Below are 17,300 nucleotides of genomic sequence, written 5' to 3' on the forward strand. Positions count from 1 at the left end.
AACGCCAATCTTTTAACTCACCGAGACTTTTAACAATCTGAGATTCCATTCTATCTGGAATCTCCAGCACCAGTCAAAAGGAGGAAATGCACACAATTCATTTTGTGTCCTGTGGTTTATAAACAATGGAGATTACATTTGTGTGGCTGCCCTTGTTATGCTGGGATACGACAGGAGTCCACTATCTGCATTTTCCAGAAACGACAGGAGGATTTTTGCTCCAAGGGGCTTTCCCAGCTGGTAAAGTGGGTCATTGTGACGAGTGTCCACTTCTTAGGATTTTAGTTTTGTTTTAAATGTATTAGCCCTTTTATGTTTTGAATTGTCTCTGTCATACATTGTGTTGAGACCTTTATCTAGGAGGAATTAATAAATCAATAATACTGTAATTATTATCCAAGACAGCAAACTTTACTCTCAAGGGAAGTTCCTGTTTCCTTCTCTTAACTTGCCTTACCAACCCATGTGCTAAGAAAACCTTAGAATTTCCACAACCAGAGAGGCATTCTTGCAGTAAATTCCAAACAATGCCACATGGAAATCACCATTCTACTTTTGCAAAGCGCTTGGCTCAATATGGTACTTTTGCCGGTCATGTTTAATCCACTGAGGCTCCGCAGTGGAGCAGAGCAGAAAAGCAAGAATCGAACCACATGAGAGATGGGATAAAAATGCCCACAATTTTTATTGCTTACAGCTAACAGATTGGTGTGACACGGCAAGCATTCAGATCCAAGAGCCACTACCTGGGGCAGGCTGGACCTGGAAGCACCAACCCAGGACCATTTAAGGGGGTCCTTACCTCCACAATCCATTCATGCATTCATCACCTTTATATACCAAGGAGCTCAGGGTGGCGTACATGGTTCTCGCCTTCCCTTCTTATCTTCACGACAACCCTGTGAAGTAGGTTAGGCGGGGAGACAGGGACTGGTCGAAGGTCACTCAGTGAGCTTAATGGCAGAGTGGGGATTCGAACCCAGATCTTAGTCTGGCACTCTAACCGCTAGGCCACACTGGCTGTCAATCTGGACCCAGGCCTCCAGAGCCTTTTCGACCACTTGAAATGAAATTACAATGGATTTCTTTTATTAAAAAAGGTTAAAATTACGGTGTTAAGAATATTAAGAAGAGGATCTGCTGGATCCGTTTCCCATCTAGTCCAACATTCTACTCTCACAGTGCGCCCACCCCAGATCCACACGCAGGATTCGAACACAAGAGCCCTCTCCCCGCCTCTGGTTTCCAGCAAATGGAATAAAGCTTTGGAAAATGATGCTGGATTTTAGAATATGTTGGATCTACTCTCATCCCGAGGTCATGTTGAACTTCCTGAGAATCTCAGCTGTTGTTTGAAGAACCAGATTCCAGCACTTTGGGCTCTTACCCCGGGTGGGAACAATTCCTGGGCTCCATGCCAGGGTAACACTTTCAACTAATTTTGACTGGTGAAAGTTTGTCTGCACAGACTGTTCCTTGTTTCTCCCTTCCCCATGTTTCATTCATGTGGAACATGCGGTTGATATATCTGGCAATATTAGGCTTATATATTTTAGAAACTTAAATGCACGCACTGGCCTTCCAAACAGATTTAGCCTCTTGATAATCCTGCCTGGTCACCAACCTCTTTTTTTGTTGGGCAGTATAAAAACGCTAACAACTAAGAAAACCAGAGTTATGAATGGCAAGATAAATTAAAATATAAAAAAACAATATGCAAGTGTAACCAATCCAACATAAACCATCTCTTCCCCTGGAACAAATGGGCTGCAGTGATAGGACTGTGGAAAGGATAAATCAGTTATTATTGATATATTTATGCTCGTTTTGCGTGTTCTGTTTGGGTGGCAGGGGAGAATAAGTAGCACATTTTTAAAAAAACACCCTAATACTGAGTTAAATGCTTTTAAAAAAACCAATTCCTTGGAAGTTCAGGACCCCCAGGGTGCACAATTTCATCAGGGAATACATTGCAGGAATACATTTTCCCTGCTTGAGGGAAAATCAGACTCGTTAAAAATTGTGTCCATTAATTTTTGCTTCTTTTCAAAGAGGGGAATTTTTTTTAATAAACAAAGCCCAAGGGAAGACAATGTCCTCTTAGATAAAGTCCCAGTCGCAGACCAAGATGGTACTGGTTATTTTTCTCAGAGGCGCTTGTGCATATCCTTTTTATAACTTGAACCCACGTCCAATCTCATGAGCTCAAGAAATGCTTTTGGATCTTCTTTTGTATATTCTGCAATTTCATGTGATCCAGGGCTTTCCAGAGCTTCTGCACCACGACCTGTTTCCCCAGAGTGTCCTTGAGCTGGATGAGGAAGCCATGGAGTTCCACCTGGAGCACTAATGGGCTCTTCTCATCACAACCTGCGGCAGGTGCACTTCCGTTGATTCTGTGAAGCAGTCTCTCCAGCCGTCTCTGCGACCCGACTTGGTAAGGCACAAAGTCTATTATGGCGTCTTGACAATCACTCCCGATTCCTGGAGAAGGCAGGGCGGGGAACGAAACAGGTCTCGGTATTAGGTGGTGTGAATAAGGCCTCTAGTGCCAGGCTCATATTACAGTGGGTGGGTGGCGCTGTGGTCTAAACCACAGAGCCTAGGAGTTGCCAATCAGAAGGTCGGCGGTTCGAATCCCCGCAATGGGGTGAGCTCCCGTTGCTTGGTCCCAGCTCTTGCCAACCTAGCAGTTCGAAAGCACGTCAAAGTGCAAGTAGATAAATAGGTACCACTCTGGCAGGAAGGTAAATGGCGTTTCCGTGCGCTGCTCTGGTTCGCCAGAAGCGGCTTAGTCATGCTGGCCACATGACCCGGAAGCTGTACGCCAGCTCCCTCAGCCAAGAAAGCGAGATGAGCGCCGCAACCCCAGAGTCGGGCACGACTGGACCTAATGGTCAAGGGTCCCTTTACCTTTTACTATTCAGTAGACTTCTACATGTTGTTTTTAGGCACCTGGTAAGCCATGCTTCAATCCAAAAAGGGATTTGTGGAGTAGGTTACAAGGGCAGAAAATAGAATCCACTGGCAACTCAACAGACCAGCATTAGAGTGATGTTTTTGAAATTCCCAGGCTCTCTGACCCAGCTTTAAAGTGTTGCCTATGAAACTTGCCATGACTACTGCAATGCATAGCTGTCAACTTTCAGATTTGAAAATAAGGGATCAGCAGCCTCGGAAATAAGGGATCAGCAGCTTCACCTGTCCTGGGGACAGTCTGTGGGATATCTAACAATCCAGGGAAGCAGTGGGAAACGGCACTGGAATAAGGGAATTTCCCGCAAAAAAGGGAAGGTTGACAGCTATGCTGCAATGTGCTCTATGTCCTCAGAAACTACAGGGCTGCCACACACCATACGTTACAGCAGTCATGGAGTATTCTGGGAACTGCAGTTCGTTAAGGGCGCTGACTTCACAGAGCTACAGTTCTCAACACACTTAGCAAACTACGCTTCCCAGGATTCTCAATGATTATTTAAGTGGAATAAGAGTGCTCTAAAAGCATGGGGTGGGTGGACCATAAGCCGGCAAGAGTGGGAGTTCTGGAAAGGGCACAAAAGAACTCCTAAATTACAGGGCCCAGGATTTTGCTGAAGGTAAGTCACAAGTGCTTGATGCCCATTTGAAATGGGCAGGGGGGGTATCTGTGCCCCCATGCAGCTTCTCACCTAGTAATTCATCTGCTTTGTCCTTGGTGCTGTTGGCTTTGCTCATCTTGCAAGCAGTGCAGAAGGTGTCATGGAACTGGTTCCCAGGGACGCTGACCGCCAGGCCTTGCTTAGAACAGTCCCGGTGGGGTTGGCAAACCTCAGTGCTGGAAACAGAGTCGGAAAAGGTCCCCTGAGGACACGGGATACATGTAGTGTCCTCCTGCGGGTTGCCTGTAAGATACAGCCATGGCAAAAGAAGAAGAAGCTGTGAGCAAACACTGCATGCAAATTCCGAATGGAGCTGGGCACTGTCTAAGAACAGCGGCTCCCAAATGTCTTACCCCACCCCCCCGCCATGTAGCACTTAAAAAATTCCTGAGGGTCTTGTAGGACCACTTGGTGCTGGGGTTCTCTAAGGGTGTGGCAGGAGAGGATGGCAAGTGTATTGGGAAAATTCAAGGACAATCAAACATTTAAACATTTCAGTGTAGTATAGCATATTATCAGTATATCTATTATTTGCAGAATATGATCACTGCAGATGGTGACAGCAGTCACGAAATTAAAAGACGCCTGCTTCTTGGGAGAAAAGCAATGACAAACCTAGACAGCATCTTAAAAAGCAGAGACATCACCTTGCCAACAAAGGTCCATATAGTTAAAGCTATGGTTTTCCCAGTAGTGATGTATGGAAGTGAGAGCTGGACCATAAAGAAGGCTGATTGCCGAAGAATTGATGCTTTTGAATTATGGTGCTGGAGGAGACTCTTGAGAGTCCCGTGGACTGCAAGAAGAGCAAACCACACACGTGGGCCCACAAGGTTTCATTTCCTCCCACCATTTCTACACGTAAATCTAAGGTGAACCCGTGTAACTTATGGACTTCACTTTTGTGTGTTCCCCAGTGGCTGCAGTTGTTCCCACCAAAACAAAAGTGGTCTTAAACTTCACAACTGGAGGGGTTAATTGAAGAAAATCCACTACGCTAGCCTGATTCAGTAAAAGGCAGAATTCTAAGTCAGGTATAGGTTCCCACAAAGTATGTGAATAATATAACTTGTTCAAAGTCCAAAATCCAGTTTATTACAGAACATATAGAAAAGAATCAGTAAGAGCTGACAGTAAGAGCTGTTTGACAGTGGAATTTGCTGCCAAGGAGTGTGGTGGAGTCTCCTTCTTTGGAGGTCTTTAAGCAGAGGCTTGACAACCATATGTCAGGAGTGCTCTGGTGGTGTTTCCTGCTTGGCAGGGGGTTGGACTCGATGGCCCTTGTGGTCTCTTCCAACTCTATGATTCTATGATTCTATGATTCTATGATTCTATGATTCTATGAATCTCAGCAAAACACCACTGAACCACAAAACTTCTCTGAACTGAGTCCACCCATTGAGCACACCCAGTGCAAGGCAGAGACAAAGGCCTCATCCACACTTGTGACTTGATACCATCTCCCATTGGGCAGAACAGAGGACTTGAACCATGTGGTCTATGACCAGAACTGTACTCCACAAAACATAGATGTTTGCTAGAGGCACTGGCTAGAGGAAGGCAACTGAATCAGGGCTGCCAGACTGATGTTGCATTGCAGGGAGAATTTCTGGCCGGTGTGCTTGCTTCTGCAACTCCATAATAATAATGATAATTTATTATTTATACCCCCCCCCCATCTGGCTGGGCTTCCTCAGACACTCTGGGCGGCTTCCAACAAAATATTAAAATACAGTAATGCATCAAACATTAAAAGCGTTCCTAAACAGGGGGCACACACCTGGTTTCAAACCCATGCAAAGCCCTGATGGCAACTGTCTATTTTGCAGAACCTTGCCAGAATTCCCCACTGTTCATGGAGTACAGAGCGTCACATTTTATCAGTGGTAATTCTCCCTGCAAAGCTATTTCAGTGAGAACCAAGGACGAGGGGAGATGAGCTGTCCATGAAAGCTGAGCCCAGCCCTGCGTTTATGAAAGCCAGGCTGCTGTTCCAAGATATGCAACTTTCGCCTTCACTGAAATATGATGCCAGGGAATCCCCCTGTCTAAGAAAGAAAAGAGAAAGTGGAACAGCGCTGGTCTCCTGCCAAGTCACTTGGTGATCCGGGGACAGACATGACCTCAGACACCGCTTAGATCATGGCCAGGGGCACTTGGTGTTAGGAATGCAGAGAGCTCTGCCTGGGATGAGAACCTGTTTGGAACGCAGCCTCAGCCCTGCAAAACCAAAAGCAGCTGGAAGAGGGGACTTTGGGCACACTCACATTTCTCCCTCCCTACAGAGTAATCGCAGCACATGTAAGAACACAAGAATAGCTTGCTGGATCAGGCCAATGGCCCATCTAGTCCAGCATCTTGTTCTCAACCAGATGCCCCTTATGGGAAGTCCAAAAGCAGGATCTGACCACAAGAGCCCTCTCGCCTCCTGCAGCTTCCAGCCACTGCCCAACTCTCTCCCATCCTGTTTCAAAAGCCAAGAATAGAGTGTGCTCTTTATGCTAGGAGGGGAATCCCAGCATCGCCCTACGATTCATTAGGCACCACGGCTCAAAACGAGCCTCGTTAGAGGGTGACAGGACGGACTGCGCCAACCAGGTTGGCAAAGGTGGTTCTACAGCTGCACCCTGAAGGAAAAGGCAACGCCAACAAGTTTAAGAATGTTATAACATCAAACCGTTCTTAACCTGAAACTGTTCTTAACCTGAAGCACCACTTTAGCTAATGGGGCCTCCCACTGCCGCCGCCACGCAATTTCTGTTCTCATCCTGAAGCAAAGTTCTTAACACGAGGTACTATTTCTAGGTTAGCGGAGTCTGTATCCTGAAGCGCCTGTAACCTGAAGCGTCTGTAACCCGAGGTACCACTGTATATGAAAGGTATTGACAAGCTGGCATGTGTGCAGAAGCGGGCAACCAGGATGATCAAGGCTCTGGAAACAGAGGAACAGTTGAAGGAGCTGGGTATGTTTAGCCTGAAAAAGGGCACACTGAGAGGAGATACGGTAGTCATCTTCAGATGTCTGAAGAGGGATGTGAGATGTCTGTCACATGGAAGAGAGAGCAAGCTTGTTTTCCACTGATCCGGAGGGTAGGACTCTAACCAATGGACTCAAATGACAAGAAAGGAGATTCCGACTAAGCATCAGGAAGAACTTTCTGATGAGAAGGGTTCTTCCAACAGCGGAATGGACTCACTCAGAAGGTGGACTGTCCCTGAGTGGATGCTTTTAAGCAGAGGTTGGATGGCCATCTGTCAGGGATGCTTTAGGTGAGTTTCCTGCATTGCAGGGGGTTGAACTAAATCAGGCATAGGCAAACTTGGCCCTCCAGATGTTTTTGGACTACAGCTCCCATCCTCCATAGCTAACAGGACCAGCAGTCAGGGATGATGGGAATTGTAGTCCCAAAAACGTCTGGAGGGCCAAGTTTGCCTATGCCTGGACTAGATCACCCTGGTGAGCCCCTTCCAACTCTACAATTCTATGATTCTAACCTCTGTGATTTACCAGGGATGGCCAGCCCAAACCGAGGGATCAAGAGTGAGGGTGCCGCTTGCAATACGTACCAAGCTGAGCAACTCCAGTTCCCAAGGGGCAGCTGGAGTGCTTTATGCAGAAATCCAAATCCGAGTGGTAGCCCGCCTTGCACTGGCACGCCCGGTTGTGTGTGCCATTGCACGGCCGCACCTCTTCTTCCAGGCTGTTGCAGAAGACGTTGCAGTACAGGCACTTCTTGAGGTAGTTCCAGTATTGCGTGTAGTGGAGAGCGGGGCACAGCTGGCAAACGGTGTCCTTATCATTGGTGCACTCTTCAGCCACGTACGTCCCCGGCGGGCACTGCTTGCACACAAACACCTCATTGGTCCGGCGATCTCGCCTGCTGTAGGTGGGGTAGCTGCCGGAACATGGGGGGCCCAAGAGCAGGACGTAGAGCACCACCCACTGGAAGGCAAAGGGAGAGAGCGCAAGTGAGCTAGATGCAGCAACCGGGTTCCTTTCCCAGTAACTGTCCTTGGCAAAGGTTTCTGCCATTGGGTGAGATTTCTAACATTTTGCTAGTATCCTCGTGGTCAGGTCCTGCTTGAGGAGTTTTCTCCCAAGTATCTGGTTGGCCACTGTGAGAATGGGATGCAGGATTAGATGGGCCACTGGCCTGACCCACCAGTCTCTTCTGAAAAAAGGTAAAGGTAAAGGACTCCTGACAGTGAAGTCCAGTCGCGAACGACTCTGGGGTTGCGGCGCTCATCTCGCTTTGTAAGCCGAGGGAGCCGACGTTTGTCCGCAGTTTTTCCGGGTCATGTAACCAGCATGACTAAGCCGCTTCTGGTGAACCAGAGCAGCACACGGAAACGCCGTTTACCTTCCCGCCAGAGTGGTACCTATTTATCAACTTGCACTTTGACGTGCTTTCGAACTGCTAGGTTGGCAGGAGCAGGGACCGAGCAACGGGAGCTCACCCCGTCGCAGGGATTCGAACCGCCGACCTTCTGATCGGCAAGCCCTAGGCTCAGTGGTTTAGACCACAATGCCACCCACACTTCTTAGGTTCCTATAAAGGGAAGCTTTTAATGTTTAACAGACTACTGTATTTTAATATTTTGTTGGAAGCCGCCCAGAGTGGCTAGGAAAACCCAGCCAGATGGGTGGGGTATTATTATTATTAGCATAAGAAGGCCAGTCCACCACCCTCTTTTCCACATGCCTCTGGGAAGCCCACAAGCATGGCATGAGCACAAAAGTCTTCTCCTACTGTTCATCCTCTGTGTCCAAAAAGCCGATGCAGGCTCCAAGTCCTCCTTCCCCTGCAGAGACAACAGCCCTGAGACTAGGAACAGGCTGCCTTTCCCTAAAGCAATGCGTGCAACCCTCACTTAGGATATTGAGTCACCTGCCCTCTGCCACCTCCTGTGTTCCTTGTTTCTCTTTAACATATGCGAACTCTGCTTGACTTGGCAACATCCCAGTTCAACTGCTTCCAAGAAGTCCATACGACGAGTAGGAAGACAGCCCTCCTTCCTTGCACTTCGCAACCCCCTGCACCCTCCCCAGCAGTCAAAGGCAGGCTGCTTCTGAACATTAGCTGTCATGGCTAATAGGCCTTGATGCCCTTACCCTTGGCCAAGCCATAGAGTCATGAGAGAGAGAGAGAGAGACTTCTTCCATTCTCTCTGCACCAGGGTTTCCCAAACTTGGGTCTCTGGCTGTTGTTGGACTACAACTCCCATCATCCCTAGCTAGCAGGACCAGTGGTGAGGGATGATGGGAGTTGTAGTCCAACAACAGCTGGAGACCCACGTTTGGCAAACCCTGCTCTACACCAAGGGTAGCCAATGTGGTGCCTTCCAGGTGACTACAACTCCCATGTTGGACCCTCCAACTCTACCCTGTTCAAGCGTATTTATGCTTGCAAACCTAGACCTCTGAAAGCAAAAGGGAGCTGGGAACTCTACCTCCGAGAGCGTCCTGAAAGGGTTCTGCTTGCTGTAGAGTTGCATACTACTTCCGAGGGTCTTGACAGTCCTGCTCGCTCTCTTGGAATCAAGTAGGGTCTGCTGCAGCACGGACTCAGCTTACGGAAAGCGCCCTTCTCTTGTGTTTGCAGACGATGTAGTTCTGGGAAAGAAAAAGTGAAAGGAAACAGAGTGTAAAGAGACCGTAAAGAACACAATGTGCAGGCATGCGGAGGGACGGAATGTTCTGTTCTTTGGAGAGTAGAATGAACCTTCTTAATTTGTCCAATATTGGCTGTTTCCCTTTGGGGGGGGGGGAATATACAGGACAGGGGGCTAGTTTTCAGAGCTGCCCTGACCCTTCCTCAAAACCACAGACAGGTGTCAGGATTAGACAAGTGGAGGATCATGTGAAGAGATGGTATCCATGTCTTGTGTTGAGCTGATTGAGTACCTGGAGGGTTGTGTGGTCTGGGAGGGTGAGCTGAGCCCCTGGGAATGTTACTCCCTCATTTAAGGAAATTGAAACCTGACTATCCTTATCTCAGGCCTAGCAGCATCCCATCCATCCATCCATCCACAATGTAATTAGTGTCAGGGCTGGATTAACCATTAAGCAAAATAAGTGCGTGCTTAGGGCATCTGGGGAAGGAGGGGGCAGCATGTAAATTGCTCAGTAGAGCATTCGTTTTCTCAGTTGAAGTATGTTAAAAATCCCAACAGAACAATGATGCAACAAGACAGGCTGGAATCTGGGTTCCTCACCTCAACGAAGCATAGAAGCAGATGCGTTACGTAAGGTTAGTTTTGAGGATCTGATCAAAGGCTTTGCAATTAGAAAAAAGTAGAAGAATGCAGAAGGTACATAAAGAATGGAGAATATTTAAAGACTATTTGAAAAATTACTGTAACCAAAAAAATCTCCTGGCAGACCTTGAATGATTCTTGCAAAACTAAGGTGATAAATAATAAAGTACTCTTGACAAGAACTGGGAAAGCAAAAATAATAATAAGGTGCTGCATGTAGAATAACGAAATGAGAAATAGGACGAGAATAATCGGAATCTAATTTTATTTATTTTAATCTTTTTTCTTCTTCTTTTCTGGTATGAGAATAAGGGTCTAAGATAGCATCTACCTCATGCTCCCAGCATCTCCCTCTTCTTTTCTCCTATCCCTCTTGTTCCACTTTAGCCTTATTTATTTTTTATTTTTTACATTGAAGGCACATGAACCAGCTTTTGCTGGAAAAGCAGGGTAGTCCAGGCTCATGAGCATCTCGCAAGGATAAGATAGTCCTTTTTTATTTTCACATTCTGTACTCCCAATACTCTTAAACTGTTGATTTATGCTGTTAGTCAGTTTATATTCCACTGGGTCCTGGGATCCTCTCCATGTTCTTATTCCAAATAAAAGTTTGTTGCTTTAAAAGCACTGGCATAAGTTCTTGAGAAGGAGGTCCAATTTCTAAGTCCAGTGCCCAGACTTTTGGCCACTGAGTAGGCTGGGGAAGAAGTTTTTATCATTTTGTGCTAGCTGATGAAGCTGTCAGGAGTTCAGCCTACACTCGAGTAGGACCCTGGTAGAGACACATGCCCAGCTAGCATGTTCCCTCCCTCCCTCGATCGTTCGGGAGCTTCAAAAGCTTTCTTCTGCCCGAACATCACAGCAACCGATGCCAACCGACACCAGCACACTTAGGCATCCGCAGAGTTTGCGCAACTTGCGTGACAGACCTCAGCAACTCAGCATTTTGGCTAATCTCCTTTATTTACATATAAACACACACAGAGCACTGCAACATGGCTCCCTCTCTCTCTAGCATCAGACAGCAAAGAGAGAAAGAACAAAGGACAATAGTCCCACTTCAGGGAACACAGTAACACAAACATCCTGTCCCCATCACTTCCCACTCTGTGGAGTCAAAACAAACACCATCATGTGACAGACAAAAATCCCATGAATGCAATCATGGAGCAGGAATTCTAACAGAAGCCTCAGGCATAGAGACCCTTGCTAAGAGATGCACAAATCTCTGAGATTTCCCAGAGAGCTTGCATTTTGTTCCCAGTATCTGGTAAGAGCAATGGGAGGTGGCACTACTACCAGGAGGGTCTTTAATTGGACCAGACACCCTTATCCTGACAACAGCTGTAGTCCCACTTACACTATTTGTTAAATAGATGAACTCATGCACACAGAAGCTGTCGAGACAACTGTTTATCTGCTATTTCTGACAACACATTTGGGCATTTCAGGATTATGGCATGGCTGGGTTTTTTGGGGACTTTCAAGCAACCATCAACTAAGGTAAAGGTAAAGGTACCCCTGCCCGTACGGGCCAGTCTTGCCAGACTCTAGGGTTGTGCGCTCATCTCACTCTAGAGGCCGGGAGCCAGCGCTGTCCACAGACACTTCCGGGTCACGTGGCCAGTGTGACAGAGCTGCAACTGGCGAGCCAGCGCAGCACACGGAACGCCGTTTACCTTCCCGCCGGTAAGTGGTCCCTATTTATCTACTTGCACCCGGGGGTGCTTTCGAACTGCAGGCGCTGGGACCGAACGACGGGAGCGCACCCCGCCGCGGGGATTCGAACCGCCGACCATGCGATCGGCAAGCCCTAGGCGCTGAGGCTTTTACCCACAGTGCCACCCGCGTCCCTTAACCATCAACTAGTTCCACACAATCCAAACCATCTATGGTGTGAATCTGTCCATGGCCAGTTCAATTCATTTCCCTCTGAACTCCCTAGTCTACATCCCCCTGCCGCAAGAAGCGTGTAACTTCTTGCTACCTATGGATTACACCACCTAGCCTTGGATCATAGCCAAATGTCTTATCTTAGAATGAGGTTTCTTTGAAGACAGGTGCATTAAGTAGAAGACGCACAAAGAGACTGGAGCTGACATACGACTCGTACACAATGTTAAATAGGAACCAGCCATCTATCTATCAAGGGACCCAAACCAATGGCTTCAAATGACAAGAAATGAGGTTCCAATTAAACTTCAGGAAGAACTGAGAAACTAAAAGATAAAGTGCGAGACTGGCTTCATTATTATCAAATAAGAGAGGCCTATAATTTGGATAAAAAAATGGCTTCCAGGTGGAAAAATCAAAATTGGAAACAGAACTGTTAGATCCCAAAACTAAGATACTTTCAAGAATGTATAACTTGCTGTTAAAATGGAATACGCAGGATGAAACGGTTAAATCTGCTATGATCAAATGGGCACAAGATATTGGTCATAACATTATGTTTGCTGACTGGGAACAGTTGTGGACCACCGGTATGAAATTTACGGCATGTAATGCCTTAAGAGAGAATATTATGAAAATGATCTATAGGTGATACATGACACCAGTCAAGCTTGCAAAAATCTATCATTTGCCCGATAATAAATGTTGGAAATGCAAAGAAAATGAAGGTACATTCTTTCACCTTTGGTGGACTTGCCCAAAGATTAAGGCTTTCTGGGAGATGATCTATAATGAAATGAAAAAGGTATTTAAATATACCTTCCTGAAGAAACCAGAGGCCTTTCTTCTGGGCATAGTCGGCCAATTGGTGCCAAAGAAGGATAGAACTTTCTTTATGTATGCAACAACAGCAGCAAGAATACTCATCGCAAGGTATTGGAAGACACAAGATTTACCCACCCTGGAAGAGTGGCAGATGAAGGTGACGGATTATATGGAATTGGCGGAAATGACTGGCAGAATCTGAGACCTGGGAGAAGAGTTGGTGGAAGAAGACTGGAAGAAATTTAAAGACTATCTTCAGAAACACTGTAAAATTAATGAATGTTAAAATGATGTTGGATTGAAAATAAGTGGCATTAGCAACAAAGTTAATAAGAATATGCAAAAATGAATTGATAATGGATGAAAATATAGAGTTGTAATATGTTAAGATACAGAGTTAAGATAAACGAAAGAGGGTAAGGATTTGCTGATTTGATTATTTAAATGGGAATACAAAAAGGGGAGGTGTGAGGAGGCCAAGGAAATAAGCTAAGGAGTTTAAAGTTACAAAAAACGGATTTGTTTTTAATTCTTTTTTAGTTATTTGTCTTTTGTATTTTTACTCTTCTTTTTTCTTTTTTATGTATTTTTCTATGTTCTTTTTTTGTATTTTTTTCTTTTTATATGACCTTTTTCTATTTTGTAAACTTATGTTTTTGTAAAATCTCAATAAATATCTTTTTTTTAAAAAAATAAACTTCAGGAAGAACATTCTGAAAGTAAGAGCAGTTCAACACCCTCAATAATGTCCACACTGACTGCCAGTGGCTCTCCAGGCTCTTCGCCAGGCAGTCTTCCCATGTCCTACCTAGAGATCCCAAGGATCTGGCATGCTCTGCCCCCTCAGCCACGGCCCTTCTCCAAACACATGCTAAGCCAAGCAAGAAATAATATGAAAAGTGTGTGTTATTGTCAGCGCTGCCCAAGGTCCCAGCTCACACAAGACCAACGCTGCTTCTTCCTCAAGTAAAAAAGTCTTTATTGAAGTTCAGTTTCATTTCCAGACGCGCAGCGCGCAACGCTACGTCTATACCTTAGACCGTCGCACTTGTGTCACTGCTCCCTCTTTCGGGGAGGCTAGCTGGCCCTGGCCTTCCCTCCGTTTCCCCACTTCCCGATGGGGGCGTGGTTACCCCTGACTCATCTTCTCTCCCCGCTGGAGGAGAAGCTGGTCCTGACTCATGTGACTCTTCCCCCCCACTGTGCTCTGGTGGGGGAACTGGTCCTGATCCTCCACTGCTCCCTTGGGAGTCCCCTCTGGTCCCTTGTTTATGGAGCGTCCCCCCTGGGACCCCCCTCGCCCTTACCATAGGCGCCCCCTTCTGGGAATCTTCTGATTCGCTGGAGAAGCTCATGGAATCTCTCGGGTCACTGTCATATTCCCCTACGCTCCCCTCTGATTCCTCTCCTCCGCTCTCTATTTGCTCTCTCCCCTGCTCTTCTGCTCCTGAGCCTCTGACAGTTATGCTTATGTGAAACAAGACACAGACCTCATATCCTAATAGCGCAAGGATCTGGGAAGCATCCAGCCACACAAATCTTTTCAATTAAGAATAAATCTTTACCCAATAAAAGTTTATTACTTAAATAAACTCTGTGCGAATCCCAGACATCTCTGCTAGGACCAAAAGAATTAACCACAGTAGCCCAGCTGAAGTCATCTCAGACACCCTCCAGATATTTTGGGTTATGACTCCCAACATCCCCAGCCAGCACAGGGTTAGTAAGAGATATAAAACCAGTGCAGGGTTGCATAATGTGGAAGACTGGCTTAAGAGAATGAAGGAAACCTCACTCCTTTTGAGCAAAAAGAACATAGTCGCCGCAATGGAATACCAAGGCACCTTTTGCAGTGGATTATTATTATTAATAATAATAATAATAATAATAATAATAATAATAATATACCACTTTATATTTTAAAGGAAAACAATCTCAAAGCAGTTTACAACACATTAACACATCAAATAAAACAATCCAGAAGAAAAAAAATTCAAGCTTCAAGGAAAATATTTCAGATCCTTTCTCTAAGTGACATTTTGCTTTCCCCACATTTATGTCCCCATACTTAATTTATAGAGCTGCCCCACAGCAGAAGTGCTCTAGGAAGCCAGTGTGGTGTAGTGGTTACAGTGTCGGACCAGGACCTGGGAGATCAGGGTTCAAATCTGCACTCAGTTGTGAAGCTCACTGTGGGTCATTGTAAAGATTAACTGCGGAGTGGGACGGGGTGAACTATGTACTCCTTGGAGAAAAAGTTGAGATATGAATGCAATAAACAAGCTCTTCTCCTTATCTGCTGGAGGGCCCAACCAGACGGAGATGTCAGTCGCCCATCTGGCATCAAGACATCTCCACATGGTTGCAAAATGTGCCTGGGGAATTTCTAACACTGCTATGCACACACACACACACACACTGCTTTTCTCCCCAGCTTATATTCTCCCCAATTTAAATGTATAAAGTTACATGATTAATTTGGGCAGGTAGCTTAGACGGAAAGCCATTTACTGTATATCCGTAAGACAGGATTCTTTCAAAAAAGAGACTTGATGAAGTGGTCGAATCAGCCACTTTGGGCAGATCCACAGCACGCATTCAACACAAATTTAAAGCACTTCTCTCAAAGGATCCTGGAAACTGCAACTTCCCATTACAGAGCTACAATGCCAGCATCCTTAACTACAGTTCTTTGGGGGAAACCATGCGTTGAATGTGCTTTAGAATGTATGTGGATTTGCAGTATTATAGCACTTTAAATAAACCCTATAATATACCAGAAGAATTCTGCTCAACAAAGAACAGTCTCTTTTGTACACCTGATGAACATTTAACGACAGCCTCATAGGCACATCTGTACACACAAACACACACGCAAGCACCTGACAAAAACTTCATGTCCTTATGACAGCATCACATGTACACCAGCACAGACACATGCATTTCTCATACCTCCCACCAGACATAGACACACATGCACCAGTTGCACATGAACACACAGGAAATCGTCATCTCTGCCAGGAAAACAGCACTGACGACCCCTACGTTCCCTCGGAATGCACATCAGCACAGGGCACCATGCCGAAGAGGCTAATAATAATAATAATTTTATTATTTATGCCCTGCTCATCTGGCTGAGTTCCCCCAGCCACTCTGGGTGGCTTCCAGCACTCTAAAAACATAACAAAACGTCAAACATTAAAAACCTCCTGATACAGGGCTGCCTTCAGATGTCTTCTAAAGGTTGTGTCGATCTTTATCACCTTGACATCTGATGGGAGGGCGCCACCGCAGAGAAGACCTGGTGATGGTGATGATAACCAACTATAAGGGTACCTACTGAGAAGAGCCATTAAAAAGCAACTGTACCAAAATGTGGAAATAATAAATATTCAGGGGCGGCGCCGAACTTTGTCCTCGCTCAGGGCGCAGTATTACTAAAGTCCGCCCCAGCATCATGTCCATACCTGTATCTGCACACATACCTCGCACCAGACACGGACCCACATGCAGCCGGCGCGACCACGCGAACCCTCAGGAAAGGGTCATCTCCGCTAGGAAAGCAGCGCAGATGACCCTACCTGAGACACAAATCATCACCACGCGTTCCCTCGCAAGGCGCATCTCCGCGCGCACACGGCTTTCTATTCGTGGCAATGCCAGAAACGTTTCGCCACCGCGCGTAAAGGCGCACGGCGAGGCGCACGCGGGCTGGCAGACTCTGCCGAGCCACGCGCGCCTCTTCCGCCGCCGGAGCCGACTTAGGCGGCGCCGCGCTCCGCCCCTGCCTGCCCTTTACCTCGGCTCGTTGCGGTTTCGTTGGTGGGCTCGCCTTGGCGCGGCCTTTGCTCCCCGCCGCTTATATGGTGGCTCTCCGCCGCTTCTTTCCAGGTGGCTCCACCCCAAGGGAAATCCCAAAACCAAACGCGTTTCCAAATTTGCGCGCTTCCTGGAAAAGCGATGAGGACAAAGGGGGGGTTCGGTTCATAGCTGTCGACCTTTCCTTGCGAGGAATCCTATTCGGAATAAGGGGATTTCCCTTTTAAAAAGGGAAACGTCGACAGCTGTGATTCGGTTCGAGGATCCGAAGCGCAGCCACCCGCTCGAAACAGCGGCAATTGGGTGATCGATCGCCCAAGGGGCAGTTGACGACCCCAGCCCCATGAGGGTCGTGTGTGTTCAGGTCCCATTCTGCGGTTTCTTCAGCCATGGATCTGCGTGGCTCTGGTGCCACTCTCTGTCCGCAAAATTCATCTGGATGGAGCTTATTCTCCCTTCCCTAAATCGCCGGTTCTCTGCTCCCCGCCTCGATTCTGGCATGTGTGCAGGCATTTTTGAACTTTTGTTCAGGCACCTTAAAAATAATAAATCCCAGGGAGGCAGCAAGTGCTAACGTAAGGTTGTAGCTGGGTGGTATAGCATCTAGCTTGCATTGAGAAGTTCCTGGGTTCTATTGCCAGCGCCTCCAGGTGGAGCGGAGAATATCACCTGGCTGAAACCCTGGAGTGATGCTGTCAATCACTGTAGGCAGTACTGACCTGGATGGACCAACGGGGTTGATTTCATGAGGCTAGGTTCTTAAGTGCTACTAACCACAGTTATGATTCACGGTAGGTGGGTTGGTGGGGAGGGTGGATAGGAAGATATCAATTTCCTTTTAATAAGAAGAAATACTGAAGCCTTTTG

General features: G+C 46.7%; 1 protein-coding gene across 3 annotated transcripts; it reads right to left on the minus strand.

Annotated features, from left to right (window-relative positions):
* Positions 1-654: 654 nt before the first annotated feature.
* On the minus strand, positions 655-16,555 carry TNFRSF6B (TNF receptor superfamily member 6b). Of its 3 annotated transcripts, none has more exons than XM_053394600.1 (5): positions 16,414-16,555; positions 9,090-9,252; positions 7,206-7,581; positions 3,669-3,881; positions 655-2,484 (listed from the first exon to the last, which is right to left on the minus strand). In XM_053394600.1, the coding sequence occupies exons 2-5, from the start codon at positions 9,132-9,134 to the stop codon at positions 2,198-2,200; spliced, it is 921 nt and encodes a 306-aa protein (XP_053250575.1). In that variant the 5' UTR covers positions 9,135-9,252; positions 16,414-16,555; the 3' UTR covers positions 655-2,197. The 3 variants fall into 3 exon arrangements, with proteins under 3 accessions (XP_053250575.1, XP_053250574.1, XP_053250576.1); XM_053394599.1 differs by lacking the exon at positions 16,414-16,555 and adding an exon at positions 16,100-16,330; XM_053394601.1 differs by lacking the exon at positions 16,414-16,555 and adding an exon at positions 16,082-16,330.
* Positions 16,556-17,300: the final 745 nt, after the last annotated feature.

This window comes from Podarcis raffonei, chromosome 6 (genome assembly GCF_027172205.1).
Source record: "Podarcis raffonei isolate rPodRaf1 chromosome 6, rPodRaf1.pri, whole genome shotgun sequence".
Classification (NCBI taxonomy): Eukaryota; Metazoa; Chordata; class Lepidosauria; order Squamata; family Lacertidae; genus Podarcis; species Podarcis raffonei.

What these genes read in the sequence shown, in the direction of transcription:
- TNFRSF6B (XM_053394600.1), bottom strand. Translation starts at nt 9,134, where the DNA reads ATGCAACTCTACAGCAAGCAGAACCCTTTCAGGACGCTCTCGGAG. An exon ending in CTTTCAGGACGCTCTCGGAG is followed by an intron (nt 7,582 to 9,089) that starts GTAGAGTTCCCA and finishes TTTGCCTTCCAG; the next exon opens with TGGGTGGTGCTCTACGTCCT. An exon ending in AACTGGAGTTGCTCAGCTTG is followed by an intron (nt 3,882 to 7,205) that starts GTACGTATTGCA and finishes TGTATCTTACAG; the next exon opens with GCAACCCGCAGGAGGACACT.